Below are 27,921 nucleotides of genomic sequence, written 5' to 3' on the forward strand. Positions count from 1 at the left end.
GAGGGCACCCAGGGCCAAGCTATCTCACCAAACTCAGGTGAGCTCACCTGCCTGGCTACCTGTCCGGAACTGTGAGAAAGTTGACTGGGATCCGAAGAAGAGGCAGAAAGAGAAGGATTCCAGCTGCTGTTTTTCCGCTTTCCCAGGAACGGAAGAAGGCCAAGGAAGTCCTTCTGGACAGGTGAAGGAACATTTGCAGGATAATAAGTAATGAAGAGGGAGAGAGAGAGAGAGAGAGAGAGAGAAGGAAGGAGAGAGAGAAAATAAGTTTCAAGAGACACCAACCTCCAGTGATCTAATCGATCCAATTTGCAAATTAATTTTGCAAAGGCCCTTTTTTGCAAAGGCCCTTTTTCAATCGTCTGTTTTTTCAGGATGAGAAAAATGAGAAGGAGGATCCAGGATAGTTTAAAATTGGGTATTGGAGGCCTCGGGTACATTGCAAGGAATGTTTGAATGGGGTGAACGTTCAAGAAGGAGCAGACTTTGAAACCAGAGTCGATCAAGGCGTTTAAGGTTTCACAAAGCAAAGATAATTTCTGATGCTGCTGCTTAGAAAGTCTTCCGGTTCCCTGGAACAATAAGCAAAGCCGGGCCAAGATATTTGTGGGCAGAAATAGAATTTTTTTGCTGGTGGGTGGGGTGTGTGGGAAGATGCAAAAGTCACAAAGCAAGAAGCAAAAATAAAATAAAATACAGCATTGTTTGCATGGGGTTCAAATAATAATTACTGTGTTTCTCACAAAATAAAGCCGGGTCTTATTTTATTTTTTTGACCCCCGAAAAAACGGCTAGGCTGTCTTTTCGGGGGTGACTTAATTCCCCCACCCCTTGCATCCTTGGGTGGGCGGGCAGCGACAGCTTGGATGTTGACCTTGGCGTTGGTGGGGCACTTCGTATCAGGAGACCTTCCACCACCGTTGCTTTCCCTTCTCCCTTGCTGCCGCGGAGTTTAGAGCAATGCCGCGACATTTGGCGCAGCCCTGTGTGGCCAGCCAGGGCTCCTCCCTGCAACCGGAACCCGGTGGAGACACTCGGCTTCAAGCACTCCTGTCACCGCCTTCTCTTCGCCTTTGAAGGTAAAGCCAATTATTTTAAAAACGACGCCCTACTACAACAAAGCCTCCCCTGCCCGAGAGGGCAGCCCAACCCCACGTGGGGAGGCGAATCTCCCGGGCCGCAGCGCAGGATTGGCCCACCCGGGAGAAGCACCCAGCTGCCATCCCTGTCTGGCGCCGGGCAGAGCGCGAAGAGCTTCGCCTGGGCGCCCAGCACAGCTGACAGGCGGGCCCTCCTGCCGGCGGCAGAGCTCTCACCAAGGCAGCGAGCGCCTCCCGCCGGACCTTCCGCTCATCCCGCCAGGGCCGCGCCGAGCCGTGCCGGAGCCGTGCGGGCTGGGCAGAGCTGGGAAAGCAAGCCACGGGTGCGCACCCGCCTGCCAAGCAAAAGAGCCGGCCCGACCTGAGCTTGGCTTCCTTCCCAAGTCCCTCCAGCGCGAACCCAAAGGGGCCACCGGGAGAGGCTGCCCGAGGCAGTGATAGCGCCCACCCATCCGCGGACAGGGAGGCAAGGTGATGGCAGTGCTGCTTCCCTGGCCGGCGGAGAGAGCCCGAAGCCGCCCGTCCTTTCCACCCCTCGCCCAGCCCGTCCCCGTCCCTACGCATCTCCAAATGCAACGGCAGCTCCAAATGCTGCAGCGAAATGGGAATCAGGCAGAGGTGCTGACTCGGCGGGGCTCAGCTGGGAGGAGGACGTAGCACAGGCCATCGCCTTGCCTCCCTGTCCATGGATGGGTGGGCGCTATCACTGCCTCGGGCGGCCTCTCCCGGTGGCCCCTTCGGCTTCGCGCTGGAGGGACTTGGGAAGGAAGCCAAGCTCAGGTCGGCCCGGCTCTTTTGCTTGGCAGGCGGGCGCGCACCCGCGGCTTGCTTTCCCGGCTCTGCCCAGCCCGTACGGCTCTGGCGCGGCTCTGGCAGGATGAGCGGAGGGTCCAGCGGGAGGTGCTCGCTGCCTTGGCAAGAGCTCCGCCGCCGGGCAGGAGGGCCTGCCTGTCAGCTGCGCTGGGCGCTCCAGGCAAAGCTCTTCGCACTCTGTCCGGCGCCAGGCAGGGATGCTGGGTGCTTCTCCCAGGGGGGGTCGATCCTGCGCTGCGGCCCCGGGAGATTCGCCTCCCCACATGGGGTTGGGCTGCCCTCTCGGGCAGAGGAGGCTTTGTCGCACCGGTAGTAGGGCATCGTTTTTAAAAGAATTGGCTTTGCCTTTGATGGCGAAGGGAAGGCAGCGACAGGAGCGCCTGAAGCCGAGTGTCTCTGCTGGGCTCCGGTTGCAGGGAGGAGCCCTGGCTGGCTGCGCGTGGCTGCGCCAAACGGCGCGGCGTTGCTCTAAACGCCGCAGCAGCAAGGGAGAAGGGAAAGCAAGGGTGCAGGAAGGTCTCCTGATACGAAGTACCCCACCAACGCCAAAGTCAACGCAGGCAGCACCATATCCGGGTATGCAACAAAACTTCTTCCTAACGGCAACCCCCCCCCGCCATTCCCCCCCATTTCGCATGTTTAATATAGGCCTTAATTTGGGGGGAGGGGCTTAATTTGATTTTATGCCGATAAAACATGCTGGGCCTTCCTATTGGTGGAGGCCGTATCGTTGGAGAAACACGGTAGCATTTTGTTTCCCTTTAAAGGCAACCCCTAAATCAGCTGTCTGAACCTGGTGAGGTTACGAGAAGGAACCAAAGATACTATCCCAAACCATCTTTTAAAAAAATTCTTTAACTGTTTTCATATCTGTCAAGTTCAGTCAAAGATTATGAATTGGTATCCGTGATTTTAGAATGGGGAAATCTGCAATCCGGCTGGGGAATTCTGGGAATTGAAGTCCACAAGTCTTAAAAGTTGCTAAGGAGAACCTATGGAAGAAGAGCATGTTCGGTTGTTCACGGACTTCAGTGATGACATTTCATCAATTCAATCATCCTGTGATTAAAACCTGCCTCTCTCTGTTTAGCACAAGGTTTCTTTACCTTGGCAACTTTTAAGATGGGTGGACTTCAACTCCCAGAATGAGGAGAATGCTGGGAATTCTGGGAATTGAAGTCAACCCATCTTAAAAGTCTGGAGACCCCTGATTTAGGAAAAGGTCTGGGCTTGGAAATGCAATGGATTTGCTCAACTAAATTATTTACTTAATTATTAAATCAATCTCATTTGCTGTGTTAGAGCCAATCACGAAGTAACAAACCTAAGCTGGGTTCAGCAGTGAGATCCTACCTGTTGCACTATCGGTTCGGTGATCGCGTGCATGTGTGAACTTAACATGCGCTCGTGCAGCTTTCTACACACCAGCTGAAGCTTGCAGCGCCAATCAGCTGAAACGATAAAGAAGAGAAATGCGTGGAGATGGGTGAGAGGGCTGATCCTCTCAGCTGATCGTAGGAGGCTTTTTTTTTTTTTACTACCAGTTCGGTTGAACCGGGCCAAACCGGTAGCATATCACTACTGGTTCAGACGATCCGGTAAACCTTAACCGAGGTTAACCTGAACCAGGTTCGGTGTCGTGAAGAGAAAAGGCTCTGAAAATTAAGACTAAAAGTTTTTGTGGGGCTGAAGAGACTCCCCAAATCCCCAATCAAACAGCTCCAAATTCTGCATTTTGTAACTCCGATGAACCTGAGATTGATGGGTTCGGTCTTAGGTCCCGAGTTCTAAATGTGTGGGTTTTTTTGGGGAATCGCAAGAAAAATACACACCGTGCAAAGTAGACAGGAATTTCCAGCAAATGCTGAGGAATTATTGCCTGTCCCACATTTCCTTTCTCATTTAGGATGTCCGAGGGACCACTCACCTTACCAGTCCTGATCCGGACTATCCGGAGTGCACGGACGCAGGCGGAAGAACGGGAATTGGTGCAACGAGAAAGCGCCAAAATTAGGAGTGCTTTTCGGGGCGATGAACCCGGGAACCGGGCCTCCAATTTGGCGAAATTGCTGTACATCTATATGTTAGGGTATCCTGCCCACTTCGGACAGGTACGTATAGCTAGTCCTCGACTTACAACGATCTGTTTTAATGACCGTTCAAAGTGGAAAAAGGGACTTAGGACCATTTTTCACACTTACGACTGTTGCAGCAGCCCTTCGGTCACATCCAAATTCAGACGCTTGGCCATTGAGTCACATTTATGACGGTCACAGCGTCCTGGGGGTCGCACTATCCCCTTTTATGACCTTCTGACAAGCCCAGTCAATGGGGAAGCCAGATTCACATAAAAAAGCATGTTACAAATTTCACAACTGTAGTGATTCACTTAACAATGGTGGCAAGAAAGGTCGTGAAATGGGGCAAAGACTCATTTAACAACTGTCTCATTTACCACCAGAAATTTGGGGTTCATTTTTAGTCATAAATTGTAATTTTGTAAGAATTCAGTAAAAATATTTTTATAAATATATTAAATTCTTTTAATAACCCCATAATCTCTTGCGGGGTGGAGTCTGGGCAACTGGATGGAGCTGAGTGTTTACTGGCCGGATGCCCTTCCTGTCTCCAATGCAGAGTTTTATTCAGCAGATATATTCTCAGTGTGCGCAGAGAGAAAATGTTCTGCTTCTACCTAGGATTGAACTCATAGCCTCCTAATTGTGAGGCGAGAGCTCCCACCTCTAGGCCACTGCACCACATGTTTATAGATATTATTAAATGCATGCATTAAATCTGCAGCTGTCTCCGTTATTAAAGAGCAAAAAATTTAACCTTTTGGTTTTGGATAGGTTAAGCGTAAAAATATCGCCCTTCCTTAGCTGCCATTTTGGAAACCGCCATTTTGATTTCCCACCATGCCCCTAAATAAGCGCCGCTACAAAGCATTGTGGGGGAAAAAGAAGTAAGCCCTCTTCTTCCTGTCGCAACCCAGATGGAGTGCCTGAAACTCATCGCCTCCACCCGACTCCATGAGAAGCGGATTGGCTACCTCGGGGCTGCCCTCCTATTGGACGAGAAGCAGGACACTCACCTTCTCCTGACCAATAGCATCAAGAAGTGAGGGGGGGGCATGTCCAATCTTGGGGTGCCTCCCATTTCCTTAAAGTGCTTGAGATCAGATCTGAGATCTCAAAATCGATCCCTGGGATGGATTAAAATGGGTGGGATGTCGAAAGCGGAAGGGATTCAGGTGGATTTCTGCAGGAGATTTGCAGGATCTGAAAAGGGGATTTGGGCGATCGGAACGCTGCAATCCCGCTTAGCTGCCATGTCGATCCTTGCTTCTGGCTTGAGGGGCCATCGCAATTTGTCAGCCTTGTGGGTTGGGCAAACCCAGCTTCTAATGGTGGTTAAGTGGTGGTTTAGTGGAACTGGGTTTGAGGGACTCAGAAGCAGGGGCGTCTGCAGGATGTGGTCAAAAAAGTCAAAATGGCAGTGAGGATGCAATCAAAGCTCCACCTCTGCCTGGTTGCTGGGTGGGTGTGGCCTAATTACCCTCCTGGACCACCCTGGTCTGGGAACATGGTGGGGGGGCTGTTTTTGCCCTCCCCGGTCTCTGGAGGCCGGAATGGTTTCCGGAACTTCCCCGAGGCCTGTTTTTCATCCAAGTTCGCCAAACTGGCATTAAAATTAACAGCCGGTTCGCTTGAACTGGTGTGAATCGGTAGCAGCCCCACCCCTGCCTATATTTTGATGTGTGTGGGGGGCGGGGGAGAGTGGGCAACCATCAGACCTTCAGAATGGAGTTCTAAGTGTCCTCGGGAGGGGGTCCATTGTAACTTTGAACAGTCACTAAGTGACCGGCTGTATGTCAAGGAGTGCGTGTAGATATAGTTAATGATAGATGATAGCAAGATGATGGATGGATGGATAGATAGTTAGATTATAAGATAGATGATAGATAGATAGATAGATAGATAGATAGATAGATAGATAGATAGATAGATAGATAGATAGATAGATAGATAGATAGATAGATAGATAGATAGATAGATAGATAGATAGATAGATAGATAGATAGATAATAGATTGATAGATAGATAGATAGATAGATAGATAGATAGATAGATAGATAGATAGATAGATAGATAGATAGATAATTAGATGATAGATGATAGATAGATAGATAGATAGATAGTTGGATGATAGATGATAAGATAGATGATAGGTAGGTAGATAGATAGACAGACGGACGGACAGACAGACAGACAGATAGCAAAATATTAATAAGAATAAGGAGCGGTGTGTGGAAGGTGAGATTTCTTATATGCATCTTTCCCTCCTTCTCTCCTTTCCTGCAAGTGACCTGCTGCATAGCAACACCTGGGTGCAAGGATTGGCCCTCAGCACCCTGGGTTCGCTCGGCTCCGCAGCCATGCTGCAGGATTTGGCCCTGGAAGTGCAGCAGCTGGCAAAAACAGGGCAGCTCACCGTGCGAAGGAAGGTGAGATGCCGCGGATTCGCCGTACAGCTAGTCCTCAAGTTACAACGTTTCATTTAGTATACTGTCATATAAGAAGCAGCAAAAGTCAGGTACAGGGCTAGAAAGCATAGACACAGGTAGAGAGTTAAGAGTCTCTCCTCACATTTATATTATGAATATATTATAAAATATATAAACTTAGATCATAATAATTCCTGATTATAAACCCTCTGTGTTTCTAGGCCGTGGTCTGTGCTGTACATATCACCCGGAAAGTACCCACTTTAGTTGATATGTTCACACCACTGGGAGAGCAGCTGTTGAATGAACAAATTCATGGTGAGTGGGGCTGGTTTTTTTTTTTTAAAAAAACAAGTTTTTATTTTCAAGACAAACAATACATAAATACACATAAACACAAAACATAAAAGCATAAAAAATCTCTTTTCTGAAAGTTGCTTATTCCCGGGTTAAAACTCTTGGTACAGACACAAGTTCAATTTCATATTCATTTTACATACCATTTCATATCTTATTAACATTTTCAATTTTCTATATAACTTCTCCTCTCCTTTAAATTTTCTCAATCTTTTTTTTTTCCCTCCTCTCAATTCATATCCTAATATTTATTATTCTTTGTCTGTTCTGTTCCAGCCAATCATTTATTTTTCTTCTTTAAAAAAAAGAAGAAATACTTCTCCTGTACACTATATGGAGTATGATGCCTTTACCTTTTTCCCTTATATTTGTAATACCTAATATAAAATACATAACATACATTGGGATTCTGTCTGGTACATTCTAAAATTATACTATATAATCAAAAATAATACAAATCTATTCATTAGTATTGATATTCATTCATATCTTAGACGTTTAACTCATTACTTTTCAATTAAATCACATACTTTTATGAGAGCCCTATTTTCCATAATTATCCCCCCCCCCACATCACATGTGTGATGTGGGGAGTGGGGCTGGTTTTTGAGTCGGAGGTCGGCGGGAGAAATTGGTGAGTTACACTATTCCAGAGATCCATCAGTTACCTGCATCAAGAGGTAAACATGCAAATTGGTTTCATCGCTGAAACGTGCAATAGAAAGACTAGGAAAAATCTTATGAGAAAGATTGAGAAACAGTTTAGGCAAAAGATCAAGAAAAGATTCTGGAATAGAATGAGAAATAGTTATGGGAAAGAATGAGAAACGGTTATGGAAAAGATTGAGAAACAGTTAAGGGAAAAGATCGTGAGAAGCCTAGGGAAAAAGATCAAGCAAAAGTTAGAGAGAAAAAAATCAAGAGAAAGATTGAAAAAAATTGAGACATAGAGAAAAATTGAGAAAAGATTAGAGAAAAGACAAAAAATGATTAGGGAAAAGATCAAGAAAAGGTTAGGGAAAACAGATTTACAGAGTTGGAAGGGACCTTGTAGGTCAAATAGTCCAACTCCCCACCCAAGCAGAAAAAAGATCAGGGAAAAGAGAAAAGATTTAGAAAAGCTTAGAGAACAGATCTAAAAAAAAGATGAAAAGTAGAGAACAGATCTAAAAAAAAGGATGAAAAGATTGAGAAATGGTTATGTAAAAGATCAGGTAAAGGTCTGGGAAAAGATAGGGAAAAAAATGAAAAGATTGAGAAAAGGTTAGGAAAAAGATCAGGAAAGGTTTAAGAAAAAGATCGGGAAAAGTTTAGGAAAAAGATCGAGAAAAAGATAAAAGTTTGAGAAAAGGTTAGGGGCCTGGGGAACGTTTAGCAAAAAGATCAAAAGGTTAAGGAAAAGAGGGAGAAAAGGAGAAAATATCAAGAAAAGATTAGGGAAAAGAGGGAGAAAAGGTTAGGATGGGAATCAGGAATGAAGGGAAGAAACCGAGCGATTGGGAAGAACAATTGAATGAGACTTAACACTCAAATATGAGCATTCTTATTTTTTTTCCAGGCATCCTGCACAGCACCATTATGTTAATCACGGAGATGTGTGAAAAAAGCTCGCAGGCCCTTGAACATTTCTCTAAGGTAATAGCAGATAATAACAGAATCACGGAGTTGGAAAGGACCTCGGAGGTCATCTAGTCCATCTAGTTGCTCAAGCTGGAGATCCTTTCTGGCAAGAGGCTGTCCAGTCTCCTCTTTAAAGCCTCCAGTGGAAGCTATCGACGGAATGCAGTATCTTTAAAAACTTTCCAGCAGGCCTGTCCCAAAGGTGTTTTATTTTCAAGAGGCAGCTGGACTTTCTGGTTTTTTTCCTTTTGAAGACGTTTCGCTCCTCATCCAAGAAGCTTCTCCAGCTCTGACTGAATGGTAGGGAACGGAAGGATTTATCCTCCTTGCAGATAGCTGGTCATTTACATCCTTTTTAGAGAGCTGTCGAGGCCACTTGGAGGTTTGTCTTGTGTCCTCAGGGTCACCTGAGTGGTGCAAATGAGCGTGGAGCCTTCTTGGAAAGGGTGAAAAGACTGTGTTGTACACTGGAGACAAACGATGCTGTATCCATCCCCCTCTGTGGCCTCTTCAACCTCTCTTTCAAACCAGTGTCCAAAATATGGACTTTGCTGTGGCCTTTGTCTTTTAAATGCAGATGGACTGCTGAATCCTGATGGGTTTCTTCTATGTTGCACCATCATGCAGTTATGAAGTGGCTGTTTGGTTTCCCCGATGTACAGATCTGCCCATGGCATTGGGCTGCCTATAATACCACGTTGCTCCATAGACATTTCCGGCACGTGGGAGGTCCCTGGCTGTGGACCATGGGATTTAAGACCTGCGGAAACACCCTCCCTTGGGAAGGACCTCATTGTCTCCTTCTCTTTGTTGTCCTCTGCAGTTTGTTCCCCAGCTGGCCGGAGTGTTGCGCAACCTGGTGGTGGCTGGATATTGTCCGAATAACACAATTGCGGGCATCAGTGAACCTTTCCTCCAGGTAGGAAGGAGATGGCCGGAACACAGGTAGCCCTTGACTTACGACCAGCATTCAGCCCAACACTTGTGTCATTTATGCCATTGTGACTTTGCCCAGTCACTAAATGAACCATCGAGGATTACCTGCAACACAGTGGGAAGGACCTTGGAGGTCTTCTAGTCTGACCTCCCTGCTCGTGCAGAAAACCCTATGTACCCTTCCATGCAAATGATTGTCTGATCTCTTCTTAAAAACTTCCAGTGTTGGAGCACCCAAAACGTCTAGTGGCAGGTTGTTCCACTGATTAATGGTTCTCCCGGTCAGGAAATTTCTCCTTAGTTCTAGGTTGCTTCTCTCCTTGGTTGGTTTTCATCCGTTGCTTCTTGTCCTGCCTTCCAGGCGCTTTGGAGAATAGCTTGACTCCCTCTTCTTTGGGGAAGTCCCTCAGATACTGGAATACGGCTATCATGTTCCCCCCAGTCCTTGTTTTCAGTACACTAGACATACCCAATTCCTGCAACTGTTCTTCATGTTTTGGCCTCCAGCCCCTTAATCATCTTGGTTGCTCTTCCCTGCATGAGAGGTGTCAAACTCAATGTCATTGAGGGCCGCCTCACGGTTGTGTTTGATCTCAGGGGGCGTGGCCACCTTGACGTCTCTCATCAAGGCTCCGTTTTCGGCTGCGACGGCCCCCTGCACCCCTCTGCCAGTGAAAATGGAGCCTGTGGGGGCACTGTATGCGGCCCTCCAGGGCTCTGTTTTCAGCCGTTACAGCCTCCTGCAGCAGCCTGCCCACGAAAACGGCGCTCGGGCAGGCTGGCAGAAGGCTGCAGGAGGTTATCGCGGCCGAAAACACAGCCTGGGAAGGCTGAACGCGGCCCTCCCGAGCTCTGTTTTTGCTGGCAGAGGCACCGCAGGCCGGTCGTTGGCTGTTTCCAGGATGGCCCAACGGGCCAGATCTAAGCAGCCCATGGGCCAGACCCAGCTGAGGGGCCTTGAGTTTGACATCCGTGTTCTAGAGTCTCAACATCTTTTTTTATATCATGGAGACCAAAACTGAGGTCTGGCTCGGCCTGCAGAAGTGTAGGCGGGTCCGCAGGCCCCAAGATTTGGCATTGGGGCTGGAGCTGTGCACAAGTGACCGAGCTGCTTCACAATTGGATTAAACAAGTTTGTAAAGAATTACCGTGTTTCCCCGAAAATAAGACCCTGTTTTATATTCTTTTTTTGCCACCCAAAAAGGCAGCAGGTCTTATTTTCGGGGGTGTCATCCACTGACTAACCTTACTTGCGTGCGTCGCCCCTGGCCTCCTTTTCGCTGTCGGAGGCCTTCAGGAACTTCTTCTGTGGCCGGCAAGCCTTTCCTGAAGGCCCCTGCAGCCGATAACAGCTGATAATTGTGAATCTATCTGGAGCTCCGGAGGCCTTCAGGAAAGCCTTGCCAGCCTTACTGGCTGCAGAAGAAACGGGCCAGCCAGGCAGGTGTCGGGGTGTGTGAGGCCTGGCTACAACTGTCCAAAGGTAAGTAGTAGGGCAGCTCCATTTCCCACTCCCACCCTAGCTTAATTTTTATCCATGCACTCTGGAGTGGGATCTTAATTAGGGCTTATTTAGTGGGTAGGGCTTATATTGGGCGCATGTGTAAAAACCAAGCTAGGATTTACTTTCAGGGTAGGTCGCATTTTTGGGGAAACAGGGTTGTAAGTTCTCCATCCAAGCTGCAAAAACCTGCCATAACACCTTTCTTGTCCCCGCTTTCTCTCTCTTTCTCTCTCCAAAGGTTCAGCTCCTCCGGCTACTACGGATTTTAGGACAAGACAACCCAGAGGCCAGTGACGCCATGAATGACTCCTTGGCACAGGTCAGTGGGAAGAGGATGTTTGGGAAGAACAGGCGGGGTTGAAGAACTTGGAAGGTTAGCTCAGGAACACATGATGGGAATGGAGAAAATATTCCATCTTTAGCCCTCATCGCGTTACTGAAACTCTTAGGATGTGGATAATTCTCTGAAGACATTTTTTTATAATTGTGTACTTTGGAAGAAATGCAAATGGATAAAATTCTTATTAGAAAAGGAAAAATGCAAAGGGACAAAATTGTTAAAAATGGAAAAATGTGGAATAATAAGGGCCAGAGTGGCCAATGAATGAAGGCATCAGGCTAGAAAGTAGGAAACAAGAAAGTTGGCTGGGTGACTTTGAGCCAATCACCAGGAAATGGTGAGTTCTAGTCCCACCTGAGACATGAAAGCCGGGTGGGTGACTTTGGGCCAATCACCAGGAGACGGTGAGTTCTAGTTCTGTCTTAGATATGACAGCCAGCTGGATGACTTTGGGCCAATCACCAGGAGACGTGAGTTCTCGTCCCACTTTAGGCATGAAAGCTGACTGGATAATTTTGGGCCAATCCCTTTCTCTCAACCCAGCCCACCTCACAGGGTTGTTGTTGTGAGAAAAATAGGAGGAGGTATGTGTGTTGGATATGTTTACCTCCTTGAGTTATTGCTAAACATTAATAAAGCTGAGATAGATTAGATGGATGGATGGATGGATGGATGGATAGATAGATAGATCGATAGAGAGATGGATAGATAGATAGATAGATAGATAGATAGATAGATAGATAGATAGAATTAAGTAAGTAGGTAGATTAATGACAGATAATTAGATAGACAGGTAGGTAGGTGGATAGATGGATGGATGGATGATAATTGGTTGGATGGATGGATGGATAGATAGATAGATAGATAGATAGATAGATAGATTTAAGTAAGTAGGTAGATAAATGACAGATAATTAGATAGGCAGGTAGGTAGGTGGATGGATGGATGGATGGATGGAGGGGTGGATGGATGGTTGGATGGATTGATGGATAGATAGAAAGATAATGTATGGATGGAATTGGTAGATAGGTAGATAGATAGATAGATAGATAGATAGATAGAGATAGAGTAGGTAGATTAATGACAGATAATTAGATAGGCAGGTAGGTAGGTGGATAGATGGATGGATGGATGATAATTGGTTGGATGGATGGATGGATAGATAGATAGATAGATAGATAGATAGATAGATAGATTTAAGTAAGTAGGTAGATAAATGACAGATAATTAGATAGGCAGGTAGGTAGGTGGATGGATGGATGGATGGATGGATGATAATTGGTTGGATGGATGGATAGATAGAAAGATAGATAGATAGATAGATAGATAGATAGATAGATAGATACCGGCAGATAGATATAGATAGATGAGATGATTATTAAAAAAGGAAAATGCAAAGAATGTTATTATTTAAAAAAAATAAAAATGCAAAGTTATAAAAATATTTTTTTAAAGAAAAATGCGAAATAAAATTATTCCTTGAAAAAAGTACGAATGCAAAGCAATGAAATTATTATTATTTTTAAAAAGGAAGAACACAGATGAAAGAGTTTTTGGGGGGGTGATGTTTTCTGTCTTCCTTCACCCAGGTGGCAACCAACACCGAAACATCACGAAACGTGGGCAACGCCATCTTGTATGAAACGGTGCTGACAATCATGGGGATAAAGTCTACCAGTGGACTACGGGTACCGTAAAATTGCACAATGCACAATGCAAACATTAGTGTTTGATTTAAACCAGCATTTCTCTCTTTAGCTTAGCTGGCTAAACTCAGATCAAGGTTTGTAAGCGTCGCCACGTGTTGTAAGGATTGTAAGCTTCTTCAAACCCCAGATTCCCTCTGATTTTTTAGCATCTCCTTCCTAAAATCATGAGTCGGGTAGTTCCACAAACCGTCCTCGACTCAAATCCGCTTTCCTAATCCTGCCTGTACGTGAGATTCATTTTAAGAAGTAAAGGAAATTCTTGATTTTTTTCCCCCCCTCCCATGTGTAGGTTCTGGCGATAAATATCCTTGGGCGGTTTCTCCTTAACAAGGATAGGAATATCAGGTAAAAAGAAAATCAGAATTTAAATCCAGATGGGATAAATCTATTCAGGTCGGGTGGATTAAAAGCCTTCCTGTTTATCTGAATGGAACCTTAGGGAGAATAAGAAGCAAGCACCCTATTCTGTGTTCTTCAAATTTGGCATTTTTTTCAAAAATTGGAATATTTTCCTAGCAAAACAAAAGAAAAGGAGGGATGGATGGATGGAGCAAGGAAGGAAAGAAGGGAGGAGAAAGGGAGAGAGGAAAGAAGGAAGGAAGGAGAGGTAGAAGGAAGGAATGGAAGGAATGAAAAGGGAAAAAGGAAATGGGAGGGAGGAGATAAAGAAAAGTCATGTAGAAAGAAGAAAGAAAAGTTATAAAAATGGAAGGAAGGATGGAAAAGAGGTAGAAGGAAGCAAGAAAAGAAAGAATGGAAGGAAGGAAAGAAAGAAAAAGAAAAAGAAAGGGAGGATGAAGTAAGGAAAAGAGGGACAGAAGGAAGGAAGAAAAGAAATAAGAAACGGACAAAAGAGAAAAAACGGAGGGAGGAGAGATGGAAAGGAAGAAATAAATAAAAGAAAAATGGAAGGAAGGAAAAGAGATAGCAAGAAGGTTAGTAATTTAACTCCAGTGATTCACTGAACAATGGTGGCCAGGAAGGTAGGAAGGAAGGAAGGAAACAAAGGAAGGAGGGAGGGAGGGAGGAAGAGAGGGAAGGAAGGAAACAAGGAAGAAAGGGGGAGGGAATGAATAAGGAAGGAAGAAGGGAAGGAAATATGGGATTTAGGAAGGAGGGAGGTAGAGAGGGAGGGAGGGACCAAAGGAAGGAAGATTAGACAAAAGAGGGGGGGAAAACACTACTCAGCACTTTAGATCCTTGAATTAACAAAACACAATTCTTGTTATGGGAACCCAAACAAAATTAAACATTGTTATCATTAAACATTGTTTAGATAGAGGTTAGATGGTCTATCAAGGACATTGTAGCTGGGGATCCCTGTATTAGTTGAAGGGAGTTATCTATAAATCTTTGTCAAACTTAGCAAGTTTAAGACTGTGGACTTCATTTCCCAGAAACCCCCGGCCAGCAAAGTAAAGCTGGCTGGGGAATTCTGGGAGATGAAGTCCACAAGTCTTAAAAGCTGCCAGGGTTGAAAAATGATGGATCACATGATCCCTCTCAGCCAGGATATTCACCCAATAGTCATTGGCTTTTGAAAGGGTGGGTGGGACTATTTGAAGCCCCACCCCCTTTTACATGTAGACAGACCAGGTAGTCCTCCACTTACAACAACAATCGGGACCCGGGTTTCCATTGCTAAGCCACACAGTTAAGTGAGTAGCGCCTAATTTGGTGATCTTTATGCTATCGTTATTAAGTGAATCACACAGTCATTAAGCAAATCTGGCTTCTGCCGTTGACTTCACTTGTTTAAAGCGGTGGTTATTAAACAAATATGGCTGTCATTAAGCAAACACCACCGTTGTTAAGCAAATCCGTTTTAGCGAATGGGCATTTTTTTGCCCCGAATTCCACCAGGGGGCAGTAGAGGAAATAAGATTTAATTCCGCTTGATCCAAGTAACATTTTAATCAATGGGATGTTTAGATACGTGGCCCTCACGTCGCTCCAGAAACTGTTGCAAACGGAAAACAGCGCTGTCCAGAGACATCGAACCACCGTCCTCGGTTGTCTGACGGATCCCGACTCGACAGTGAAGAGGTGAGCTGAAGGCTTGAAGATGGGAGAAGGCTCTAATTTTGATAAATAGAAGACCGTAATTCTGATTATTTTTGCTCTGTAGGAGAGCCCTACAGCTGAGTTTATCCCTGATCAACCACACTAACATTCGCACAACCACTAAGGAATTGCTGGCCTTCATGGAAAGCAGCATGCCGGATCTGAAGTCGGAGTGCGCTTCCGGACTGTTCCTGGCTGCTGAGAAGTGAGTCATTCCACCATTGCCTGCAAGAGGGCGATAGAGAGCAGGATGAACGTATTCAGCTCTGTAGAAATCTTACAAGCTCTCTCTTTATCTTTTGACTCCCTTCCCTAGTTTCGCACCCAACAAACGGTGGCACATCGATACCATTCTTCAGATTCTGATCATGGTGAGAGCACGGGTTGGTGTTTGGTGTCCACTAGGTGTTGGTGTCCACTAGGGGGCAGCAGAGACACAGATAACTTTAATCTGCTGCTGCCCTCTAGAGGTTGTGTTTTTTAGCGCAGGCAGGGAAGATTTTCTTATGGATCTTCCTTTCGCTCCTCCTCGGGAAAGAGTGATTAAAGTCAGAGTAAGCGAAGAGGACCCTCTGAATGGAGGACAAATGTCGCCTTCCTGGTTCCTTTTTGGCAGGCAGGCTCGTACATCCGGGATGACGCTGTCCCCAACCTCATCCACCTGATTGGAGGTGCAAAGGAGCTTCATAGCTACGCCGTGCATCAGCTGTACGGCGCAGTGGCTCAAGATATCTCCCAGGTATGTGTCTCTTTCAGCATGTGCATGATGTCCTAAGGCCTAAACCAGGTATGTTAAACTCAAGGCAGGCAGGCCAGACCAAAAACGGGGTGCATGGGGGGGGGTCGCCTGTGGCCCCGTCGCACCCGGTTTTGATCAGCAGGGTACTGCAGGAGGTGTCGGTCCCCTCTCCCCCACACATACACCTGGCCGACCCACAGACGGCAACTACAATGCTGATCCAGCCCTCCAAGAAAACCAGTTTTGACACCCCTGGCCTAAACGGATCCAGCAGCAAAGATTTATCCCCCCCCCCAAAAAAAATTACTACAGTTAGTCCTTGACTTACGACCACAATTCCTGTGGCTAAGTGAGACAATTGTTAAGTGAGATTTGCCCTATTTTAGCTCTTTCTTGCCACAATTGTCAAGTGAATCATAGCAATTATTAAATTGCTAGCTCGATACCCGTGCTTCACTACGAAACTACGTGGTCGGGCTTAGTTTTTGGGAAGGAAAATAAGAGGGGGGGGATTTCTGTCCACCAGCATCCATCGGTATTCATCTGGCTAGTGTCCTGTCAGTGTATGAGAGAGTTGAGGGCTGTTTGGAAAATGAAACAGTATTTGCAGTGTGAGCAAGAAGGAGACATCAAGGAGCCTGGGCGTGGCTTAGCTCAACTGTTCTGTACTAAAGCTGCTTGGTGCTATGAAACTGAAACTCCTCTCCTCTGCTTGTGTTTTCTGCATTTGGAAGAGATTTATTTTCAGGTGGGGAGGAGGAGTGGAACTCCTTAGCATCAGAGCGTGTTAATAATATTAATAATATAGGAAATATTCTAAATGCTCTGATGGTCATTTTGAAAAATCCTTTCTTTGTGAGCACCTAGAAGCCAAGAAGAACATACATGCCAAATTTCAAGTTTGTAGGCTTTACAGTTCTGGAGATTTTGTGATGATGCGTGAGTGGTATTTCGCTTTTATACATATAGATTTGCACGGTTATTGAGTGAATCGGGCTTCCCCATCGACTTTGCTTGTCAGAAGGTCGCAAAAGGGGATCACGTGACCCCGGGACACCGCGACTATCATAAATATGAGTCAATTGCCAAATATCTAAATTTTGATCACGTGACCATGGCATGCTGCAGCGTCATTGTGAAAAACGGTCATAAGTCACTATTTTCAGTGTCGTCGTAACTTTGAACGGTCACTAAACGAATGGGCTTGATACTTTGATATTGGTATTGGCATTAATATTTTGGTTAGAATCATGGTGATTGACTTATTCGCCACTGTAGTTTTCGGTAACGGTGCAATCCAGGACAGGAGATCGAAGCGGTGAATATGGGCTGAATCGTGCGCTTCCGGCTGCCATTTTGACTTTTTTTTTTACCTCACGTCTCTTTGTTGCAGCATAAAAGGAGCTTGGGATATAAATATTTTAGGAAGTGCTTTAAAACTCCAGATTTAATTGCTTTCAAAGATGCAGACGCAGACAAAGCCTCTCTTCTGGTTTTGCTAACATGTGGCACATTCAGAATCCGTAGAGGAATACAATATTTGGCATTTTCTCCAGCCTTAAAAATTACGTCAAGGGTTTTGCATTAAGCAGAGGGAACAAAACTGCCGACCGCAGCAGGCCCTGCTTGGAGTAGATCCCACCGGATCATGGTGGGTATCATTTCAGAACAGAAAGAGGGGGGATTAGCACATCCCTGATCTATCCTGGGTAGTCTGGGGCCCGAGACTGAACCCTAAACCAGCCTAAGAACAATACATCACACCTCAAAGAAGGGAAAAAGGGATTATCCCACTGACAGCTACAGTTCCACCCGCTGACCACATGGTGGTGTGTTTCAGCCTGAGAGAAATTGGGTTTATGGCGCCCTCTAGTGTCAAAGGAGAGAAAACTCATCATTTTCCAGCCCAGGATGACCCCATAATCCCTTTGTGGGGGTGGAGTCTGGGCAACTGAATGGAGCTGAGTGTTTACTGGCTGGATGCCCTTCCTGTCACCAAGGCAGAGTTTTGTTCAGAAGATACATTCTCATTGTGTGCCGAGAGAGAGAGAGAGAGAGAGAGAGAGAGAGAGAGAGAGAGAGAGAGAGCTGCCTCTACCTAGAATCGAATTCACAGCCTCCTGATTGTGAGGTGAAAGCTCCACTTTTAGGTTACCACACCACTTATTTATTGGCCCAGGTTGAAAATTAAATATTATTTCTGGACTTATGAGTGGTCACTTAGTGGTTGTTTAATGTTACAACAGAGCTCCCCAGGATACTTACATCCTGCTTCCAATAACGACCGCCGTGGTTGCTTAAGGACCATACTAGTCACTTAACAATCACTTAATGACAGTCGCAAAAAGGTTCATCAAATCAGATATGTCATGTGGGTGACCCATTTTATGGCTGTCTTAACTTACAACCATCACTAGCAGGTTCCAACTGGGAACATATCCAATTTTATGACCTTTTTACCACTGTCATTAAGAAAACCACACGGTCATGAAGTGAATCCAGACTTTGCTTTGTTGGAAGCTGGCTGAAAAAAAGTCGCAAAAAAAGATCAAGTAAATCCTGGGACACTACAAATACACACCCTGTTGGCACGTCCAAGAATTGCGATCACATGATGGCAGGGACGCTGCTAAGGTCATAAGTGCGAGGACTGGTTTGGAGTCACTTTTTTGAGCTAAATGAAGGGCCGTAAATCCGAGGACTACCTGGGTGTGGCATAATAACACTTTGTTTGTGTCCCGTCGCAGCAACCTTTGGTCCAAGTGGCCACCTGGTGCCTTGGCGAATACGGACACTTCCTTCTCGACGGGAATTGCAATGAGGTGGAATCGCAGCAGGTGAGGTCTCCGAACTGCGTCAGTGAATATCCGTGACAGGGTAGTTCTGTTCTGTGTTTGGTATTTATATGGTGCCTGTTGTGTGTAGCTTTTTAGATGTATATTGCGTTGGTGTTGATGGCCGGCTATTAAATCGTTGGCTGTTGTTGCTGTCAACTTGTAAAACAACATAATTAACTATGCCTGTTTCCAACATAATTAACTATGCTTGTTTCCAAGTGGCCACGAGAAAAAGGGGGGAAAGACCTGAAGGAGCATACGGCAAATAAAAGCAGAAGCACATTCGAAGCTTAGCTCACCAAGATTGTAACATAGCCAACTGGGTATTCTGCCCTCGAAAATCCTTTATTGGAGAATGTGAGTGATGACACCCAACCCATGAATGTGTTTCGTTGGAGAAACTGAAATATGATACACCCAGAGTGGGTGGGGGAAGACAGGGTCATAGGTAATTGTATGTGTCTCAGAGTCGACTTCATACAGGTCATGCCGGCATGTTGCTCCTAATAAATCTTTTGAAATTTTTTGAAGCTTGGTTCGAGCTTATGATTTAATTAGGGCGATCGGAATCCTGACGGCTACCTTGTGTTGCCAAACCCTCCCTCTTAAGTACTTGATAAACTGAGGGTGAATCAGTCAGCGTTGACTGACAAGAGGCCTGTTTCCCGTTGCTTCAATTATTCCCCTGGCTGTTTTTGTCCCTGCTTGGCTAACAATCTTAGTAAGCTGTTGATCCTCATTTTTTTAATCTTCTCAGGTGGACGCTGAGGACGTGCTGAGCTTCCTGGAACGCGTCCTCCAGTCACATCTGTCCCTGCCCTCCACCCGGGCCTACGCCCTCACCGCCCTCATGAAGCTTGGGACGCGACTCCAGGATGCTGACATTAAGTGAGCGCAGGGGAAAAAAATTGTCTTAACATTGATTCCGGACAAGCAGAATTGCTCCCGAGAGTTTTCTTTAAAAAAAAAAAGCATCGTCCGATCAAACCCAGTGTGCAGTTTTGTGGGTTCCTTGTTGTGAGGTGAAGTGATGGCTCGCTTAATGGAACCTGCTTATTATGGTTGGAAGTTGTGACGGTTGTAAAATGGGTTGCCCACATGCCTGACCTGATTTTATGACCTTTTTGCGACTGAGTGACCGCTATGCTCGTTAAGTGGCTGCCCTGGTCCTTAAGCAACTACCGCAATTATTCAAAACTTTGGGGTGGGTAGTAAGTACCCTTGGGGAGGTCTGTTGTTAAAAATTGAACGGTTGCTGAGTGACCGTTCATAAGTCAAGGATTCCCTGTACAATATTTTCATCCTGGGCCAGAAAACGTGAGTTTTCTCTCCTCTGACACTAGAGGGCACCATTACACCCTTTTTCCTCGGGTGAGATCGCCACCATGTGGTCAGCTGGCAGAACTGCAGCTTCAGTTTCCCAACTGTCAGCAGGATAAATCCTTTTATGATTCCCTTGCCCTTATCCACCTCTCTCATTTTCTGACTCAGAATGGAAAACTTTTAACTCCCATAATCCCCACCTGGCAGGGGATGATGGGAGTTGAAGGCCAAAGCTGTGATGCCTGCATTGTGAACTGAAAATTGGGGCTGGTTAAAAACCACCTTTTGAAGTGTGTTTAAAGTTGTGATAGAGTCTTGTTGTTGCAGGAAATTTGTCTTTCGCGGGCAAATAACAGGCCCTGATAGATGCAGACAGTCCTCGACTTACGACCGATAACTTAGCGATTGTTCAAAATTACAACAGAATTCCTTAAAGTTTACTTAAGACCTGTATTTGGGAGTTCTAATTGCTGCCCATGTCTTGTGGTCACATGACCGCAATTTGTCGCCTTCCCAGACAAGCAGTCCGTGACGGAAACCGGATTCGCTTAACGACCATGGTATCAGTAGCTGTAAAAATTGGTCATATGCTCACTCACTTAATGACTGCATCACTTAGTGACCAAAATACCTGTTTCAATTATGGTCGTAAGTCGAGGACTACCTGCAAACTGCCGAGAAGTCAGGTTTTAGGAGCTGACGTATCAAGAGGAATAGAAAAAGCGATAGTAACTTCCTTTTCTCTCATTTTTTCCCACCTCTTCTCTCCCCTAATTCAAAGCCGGATTCGGAGTTTGGTTTCCATTTATTGTAGCTGCCACGATGTGGAACTACAACAGAGAGCTGTGGAATACAACACTCTTTTCCGAAAATATGATCACCTCAGGTACTTGTTAGCTGGTCTAGTCCATCAAAAGCCCAGAGCTCCGCATCCAGTGATTCTTAGTGCGGGGGTTAAACAAAGCCCTAAGTTACTAGACCTCATTGCCTTGCGGGAAAAATTATACTGATGGACAAAAGAAAATGAGGGTTTTTATACTTCTTATAACTATAACTTCTTGCACTTTTGCATCCTTAGGGCATATCTCATTTCTTCCTGATCCCTCTACTCCTTTCATCCTGAAATCCCTGCCGAACCAAAGCAGCAAACACAATGAGATCTAGAAACCTGATTTATTTTCAAATCAAGAGCCCAGTTACCTTAAATCTTTAGTGCCTCCCCACCATCCCCACGGGGCGGTGGGGGGCATACAAAAGAGTCTGCCTGATTGCGATTAATACGATTGGCAAGTAATATTTTATTTTATTGTTTATGTTTTATATTTTATTTTATAATTCTGTGTTTTATTTTATGTTGTTATTTTACCTTACTATTTTTTCTTAATTTCATTTGATTATTTTACCTTACTATTTTTATTTTACTATTTTTATTTTACATTTTTATATGTTATTTTATTATTTTATATTTATTTTATTATTTTGATATTTATAGCCCAACAGACAGACTCAAAACATACAAGATTGCCTAGTTGCAATTAATACAATTGGTAAAGAATATTTTGTTTTATTTTTTGTGTTTTATATTTTATTTTATATTCTGTGTTTTATTTGATGTTATTTTACCTTACTATTTTTTCTTACTTTCATTTTATTATTTTACCTTACTATTTTATTTTGCATTTTTTATTTTATATTTCTATATGTTATTTTACTTTATTATTTTATTTTGTATTTATTTAATTTTATTATTTTGATATTTATAGCCCAACTGACAGACTCAAAGCATGCCTGATTGCAATTAATACGATTGGTAAAGAATATTTTATTTTTTATGTTTTATATTTTATATCCTATGTTTTATTTGATGTTATTATTTTACTATTTCATTTTATTATTTTTTCTTAATTTTTTATTTTATATTATTTCATACCTTATTTCATTGTATTTTTTATTTTACATTTATTTAATTTTGTTATCTTTATAGCCCAACTGACAGACTCAGAGCTAACTGACAGGATGTTAAATTTAATGTCATGAAATAACATTAAATTTAACATATTTCATTTCCTCCCTAGCCTCATAGGCTTTGGATTCAGTTTAAAAAGACGGTCCTCCATTCAAATGATTAAATTCTCCATTTAAAAAGATGGATCCCTTCCACTGAAATCAGCACGGAGACTCTGGGTTAATTTTCTGGTGAATGCTTTGAATTTGAGCAAGAATATAATTATTTTGTTCCCTTCAAGGTGGGTGGACTTCAACTCCCAGAATTCCCCAGCTATACAAGGCAGGCTGGGGGATTCTGGGAGTGAAGTCCACCTATCTTAAAGTACCCAAGGTTGAGAAACACTGCTGTAGAGCAGGGGTCTTTAAGCCTGGCGGACTTCAACTCCCAGAATTCCCCAGCCAGCAAAGAGTATTCTTTTGCCTCATGAAATTTGCTTTGGCTGGGGAATTCTGGGGGTTGAAGTCTAGTCTACCCATCTTAAAGCTGCCAAGGTTGAGAAACATCGCACCAATAGTTCATACTGTTGATTGATGTCAGCAGAGAAAGATCTAGAATAAACCAGCAGCGGGCTGGACTAGAAGACCTCTAAGGTCCCTTCCAACTGTTATTCTGTAGATTATTTGCACCATCCTCCCCACCTTGCCTTGTGGACTGGAAAAAAAATGACATTTTTTCAGGCATTCTGTTTTTCCTTCTGTTTCCAGAGCCTCCATCCTGGAAAAGATGCCGGTGGTGGAAAAAATTGGGGATGGCAAGGAACGCCATGAAACAGACCAGAACGGAAATGAGATTGCTGCTCCAATCATCCTCCAGGGGGAGCCATCCACCGACCCCAAGCCACAAGAACCTAACCAGGTGGGATATGCAGTGCCTAGCTTTGGACAGTAGGGGGCAGCAAAGGCCACCAAATCCTTAAAAGAAGATTTAATACAGTAGAAATCCGATTATTCCTATAAGGGATTTAATTTTAAACCCAATTTCTCTTGCCTCTTGATTGCTGGCCAAAATTAAATTGAAAATTAAATTAAATTGTCCTTGTAAAGGACAACTGGGAAGATACAAGTAGTCCTTGACTTACAACAGTTCGTTTAGTGACCCTTCGAAGTTACAACGGCAAGGAAAAAAGGAACTTACGACCGCTTTTCACACAACTGTTATAGCACCCCCCCCCCATGGTTACCTGATCAAAATTCAGATGTTTGGCAACTGACTCATATTTATGACGGTGGCCGTATCCCAGGGTCACGTGATCCCCTTTTGCGACCTTCTGAGGAGCAAAGTCAAGGAGGAAGCCAGATTCACTTAACAACCGTGCTCCTAACTTAACAAATACAGCGATTCACTTAACAACAGTGGCAAGAAAGGTTGTAAAGCGGGGCAAAATTCACTGAACAAATGTCTCACTTAGCAACAGAAATTTTGGGGCTCAGTTGTTGGTTGTAAGTTGAGGACTACCAAAAGAGCTGTGATTTAGAGCTTTTGCTGACAACGGTGAAAATATGCTTTAACAAATCTCTTTCTTGGCTACAATCTGGTTTACTGGAGCAAACTGGACTTCAACTCCCAGAATTCCCCAGCCAGCAATAGGGAATTCTGGGAGTTGAAGTCCACCCTTCTTAAAGTTACCCAGGTTGGGAAACCCTGTTCTACCTTGTTCTTTTTCTTCTATGCATCCAGCAGAAGAATTGGGTTTTGAAGCCACAAAAGAACCTGAGATCCTGCAGAACAACTGTCACAAATCCTGACCATGAATTGTGGTTTGTTCTTAAATTAATTTTCCCCCCTCTTTCCTCAAGGAAAGTCTGTTCATCGCCAGCAACGGAGGTTTCTGAGAAGAGATTGGACAGCCATTTATCCGGAATGGTGTAGAATCACCTGCTTGAGCAGGGGGTTGGACTAATTGACCTCTAAGGTCCCTCTCAACTCCGTTCTTCTTCTCTTTCTCTGTTTAGGTCTTCGATCTTTTGGACCTCCTTGGAGACCCTATAGATACATCGCCGGCTCCATCAAATCCAGCCAATTCGGGAACAGGATCTCTTCTTGGCTTGCTCCAGGATTTAAAGCCCTCAGGTAGAACGAGAGAGATCTATTAAGCGAAGGGTTTTGGGTGGATACCTAGGCAAGTAGTCCTCGATTTACGATTAAAATTCAGCCCATTTCTGTTGCTAAACAAGACAGTCGTTCAGTGAGTTCCACCCCGTTTTACCACCTCCGTTGTTTCAGTGAATCACTGCAGTTGACAAGTTTTGTAGCACTGTTGTTAAGCGAATCTGGCTTCCCTGTTGACCCTGCTGGTCAGAAGGTCGCAAAAGGGGACCGCGTGACCCCGGGATGCGTCATAAATACGAATCAGTTGTAAGTCACTTTTTTTTCCCGGTGCCGGTGTAACTTTAGATGGTCACTAAGTGAACCCTCGTAAGTGGAGGACTACCTCTTTTCATCATTGGTGTGAAAGCCCTCTCGTCTTTATTTCTGGTGCCAAACTTCAGTATAGCTGCACTGTTTGGACCGCAGGGAGTTAAATGAAAACTCAGGAAAATGAGAATTTGTATCCCATCAAATAGCAATGAGAGCAGCTGGGGGTGAGATGCTACCGGTTCGCCCTGGTTTGCGCGAACCGGTAGCTAATTTTATCATTTTTAATTGCCGGTTCGGCGGATGATAAATCCCACCCCTGGCTGGCCCCTCCCCGGAGGGGTCGGACTCCTGGAGGCCACGCCCACCATGGCCACGCCCACCCAGCAAATGGGCAGGGAACTGATGGTTAAAGTTTTTGAAGCCCACCCTGGACAGCAGGAGACATCTGGGGGCTTCAAATGGAAGGTAGGGAGAAGCTCCTTGGAAACCTGCACCCGCTACCTTTGGGGAAAGGCACGACTGCAGGTAGTCCTCGACTTACGACACGTTCATTTAGTGACCATTGGAAGTTATTGAAACAGGGGACTTGTTGACTTAGAAGTCCAAAAATCTTTAAGTTGAGGAAAATGGTCCTTCTGTATCTGTCTGGACAAGAGCAACCTTTTCTGAAACTAACTTACATTTTCCGCAGAGGCCGTTCCCTCTCAAATGGAGGTTTACAAAAAGAATGGGTTGCTGGTCGAGTTTTCGATGAGCCGGGCTCCGGGGAAAGCCACGTTGCTCCTGATCACAGCCACAGTGACCAACACCACCTCTGAAGACATTGAGAACTTCTCCATGCAGGTGGCTGTGCCCAAGGTGAGATGCCTTGAGTTCAGGTCCATAGGATGGGTGGCTATATCAGTTTTTTTCAGTAGAAGGATGTTGTAATGACGAGGCAGTCGAGTTGTTTGATCATGAACAACTGAATCATGATGATCTTTATTGGAATCTAGTCTTGCATTTATACACATTTTTAGTTATCCTCCAACATTGGTTAACTTTGGTTACTGCTTAACTTTCGTTACTGTTTAGCATAGTAATTAACACAATTAATTATCTCTAGTTAAAGTCTAACATATGTTTACTTCCTCTCTCTAATCCTCCTTTAGATAAGTGACTTTGTTTACCTGAGTTGTATTTGCTTGGAAACATTCTTTATCTGAGGTTTGCCATCCAAGATTGGAACATTCCTGCAATTACAACTCTACAGAAGGAGAAGATGGAGAAGATTTTCTCACATGGCTTGACCTTTCTCTTCTTCTCCTTCTCCTTCCAGTCCTTCCAGGTGGAACTTCTGGCCCCCAGCAGCTCTACAGTTCCCAGCCAAGGAGGGCCCCCCATTACCCAGGGCATTCGAGTGTTGAACCCCAAACAGGTAAGAAAGGGGAGAGGATCTGACATCAACTCGCCAAATCCACCGTGATCTCATCAAGAGATTTCTATCATTAAAAAAACCCTTCCTGTGCCTTCTCACCTGGTGGCCAAGGAGACATTGTGTCCAGACCCCTCAAAGTCCTCCCAAAAAGCCAGATGGTCACTGAGATTCATTAGTCGGGTTTCCTCCAAAGGAAAAGAACTTAAAGTGGCTCTGTGGGTACTTTAATCCCACTTTTGTCAGCAAGTGGATTAAGGCAGATGGCTTTGATCCTCTTTCTAACCCACTCTGGATTGAAAGGGGGGAAGTGTTTTGACCTAAGTTTTCCAAAAGCACAAAGTGTAGGAGTTTGTAGATTGCAGGACAATTTTTTCCTGAAACCAAATTGTTTTTTTTGGGGGGGTGGGGGAGAGTAGGTTGTTTGACTAAGTGGAGGGTGATGAATTGGTTAATGATTCATTCCATGACTTTGCACGTGACACAACACAGTGAGATTGGTCTGTAGTTTTCAACCAGGCCGGGGTCACCTTTTTTGAAGATAGGGATGACCGTAGCTAAGGACCATAGGTTTTGAATGATATATCATATATAATGCTTAGGGGTTCTGTTGTAATGACGAGGCAGTCGAGTTGTTTGATCATGAACAACTGAATCATGATGATCTTTATTGGAGTCTAGTCTTGCATTTATACACATTTTTAATTATCCTCCAACATTGGTTAACTTTGGTTACTGCTTAACTTTCGTTACTGTTAGCATAGTAATTAACACAATTAATTATCTCTAGTTAAAGTCTAACATATGTTTACTTCCTCCCTCTAATCCTCCTTTAGATTAGTGACTTTGTTTGCCTGAGTTGTATTTGCTTGTAAACATTCTTTATCTGAGGTTTGCCATCCAAGATAGGAACATTCCTGCAATTACAACTCTACAGGGTTCTGCTATGGCAGAGGAGAGCTTTTTTAAGAAGTATGCACATAAAATCCATCAGGGCCAATAGAGAGGGATGGTTTTAGGTTACGTAGTGCCTTTTCTACGTTATCTTCTGTAAAGTCAATATAATATTCTGTAAGTCAATAGTAGTAGATCATTACAGTTAGTTGTGGTACGACTAGGAAACGTGGGGCATGAGCCACTGCTGTTTACAAAGACTGAACTGAAGAATGTGTTGAAGAGGTTGGCTTTAACGGCTTCATCATTGCAGTCTTTCTCATTTGGTACTTATAGGGGTGGGATGGTTCTTGAGTCTTTAAGTTTGGTATTTACAAAATTGTAGAAGGCGCAGGTAGATTTTATACGTAGGAGGTTTTCCTCTTGCTTGCAGTGGCAATTTGTGCATTCTGCCTTTATCTGTCGGCATAAGGTGTTGTATCAGTTTTTAAAGTTTGCTACGTAGTTTTGTTTTTACGCCATAGCAATCTTTTTTTTTTGATTGAAGTTTCCTTATTGTTATGGATAATTTGTATTTTTTGTTTTTGCGGGTTACTAATGATACAGTTTAATGACTCTTTCAAGTTCAAGCAAGAAGGCATTATTATGGTCTTCTGTAGTATTACAACTAGAGAACAGAATGTGCCAGTCTAGAGATGATAGGTCAGCATCTATAGCACTCAAAATGCAATCACACAAGTGTTGGGCAGAAACTCAGCTGTTGTAAGTTCGAATCCGGGCATAAATTACCCTAGGGAGACTTGTCATAATTTCAACTGGTCATAAATTGAGTACTACCTGTACAATATACAATATATTGCTTTTCCTTGCGCTGGGATCTGATTCGACCCTCCTAGCAGTTGGTTAATGCGATGTTTTATATATATTTTCTTGTTTCTTGAACCCAGATCCCTCTCCGGATGAGGCTACGCTTTTCCTACACCCTGCCTTCCGGGGCTGTTGTACAACATGTCGAAGAACTCAACTCGTTTCCAGAGACTGCATGGAAGTGAATAGTAGGTTACTCAAGGAGTAAAAGAACTTCTGGAATAACAGCCGCCCCTTAGCTGGCAATGCTTGTGTTCCCTTTAAATGTGTGCTTCAATAAACGTTTTATCATTATCCCAGAAAACTGATTTCACCACAAACACACACAAGATTTACGAAAGTCTTCACAGGCAGGGAGTCCTCCACTTACGATCGCTCGTTTACTGACCGTTCAAAGTTACGACGGCCCTGAAAAAAGGGGACTTGGACTGTTTTTTCACAATTACGACCGTTCCAGCATTCTCACAATCAAGCGATCAAAATTCAGACGCTTGGCAACCGGTTCAGACTTACGACCGTCGCTGTGTCCTG

At 44.4% G+C, this 27,921-nt stretch overlaps 1 protein-coding gene across 1 annotated transcript; it reads left to right on the forward strand.

Annotated features, from left to right (window-relative positions):
- AP1G2 (adaptor related protein complex 1 subunit gamma 2) lies at positions 1–27,684 on the forward strand. The gene is made up of 22 exons (XM_026683064.2): positions 1–181; positions 3,820–4,024; positions 4,909–5,033; positions 6,279–6,420; positions 6,642–6,738; positions 8,336–8,412; positions 9,221–9,316; positions 11,076–11,156; positions 12,767–12,865; positions 13,176–13,231; positions 14,819–14,932; positions 15,015–15,155; positions 15,267–15,321; positions 15,567–15,689; positions 18,437–18,526; positions 19,284–19,414; positions 20,631–20,735; positions 22,562–22,712; positions 23,810–23,927; positions 24,907–25,073; positions 25,534–25,632; positions 27,471–27,684. The coding sequence occupies exons 2-22, from the start codon at positions 3,821–3,823 to the stop codon at positions 27,573–27,575; spliced, it is 2,376 nt and encodes a 791-aa protein (XP_026538849.1). The 5' UTR covers positions 1–181; position 3,820; the 3' UTR covers positions 27,576–27,684.
- Positions 27,685–27,921: the final 237 nt, after the last annotated feature.

This window comes from Notechis scutatus, chromosome Z, assembly GCF_049901735.1.
Source record: "Notechis scutatus isolate UNSWTSFEM ecotype Mainland chromosome Z, rNotScu1.2, whole genome shotgun sequence".
In the NCBI taxonomy this organism is placed as follows: Eukaryota; Metazoa; Chordata; class Lepidosauria; order Squamata; family Elapidae; genus Notechis; species Notechis scutatus.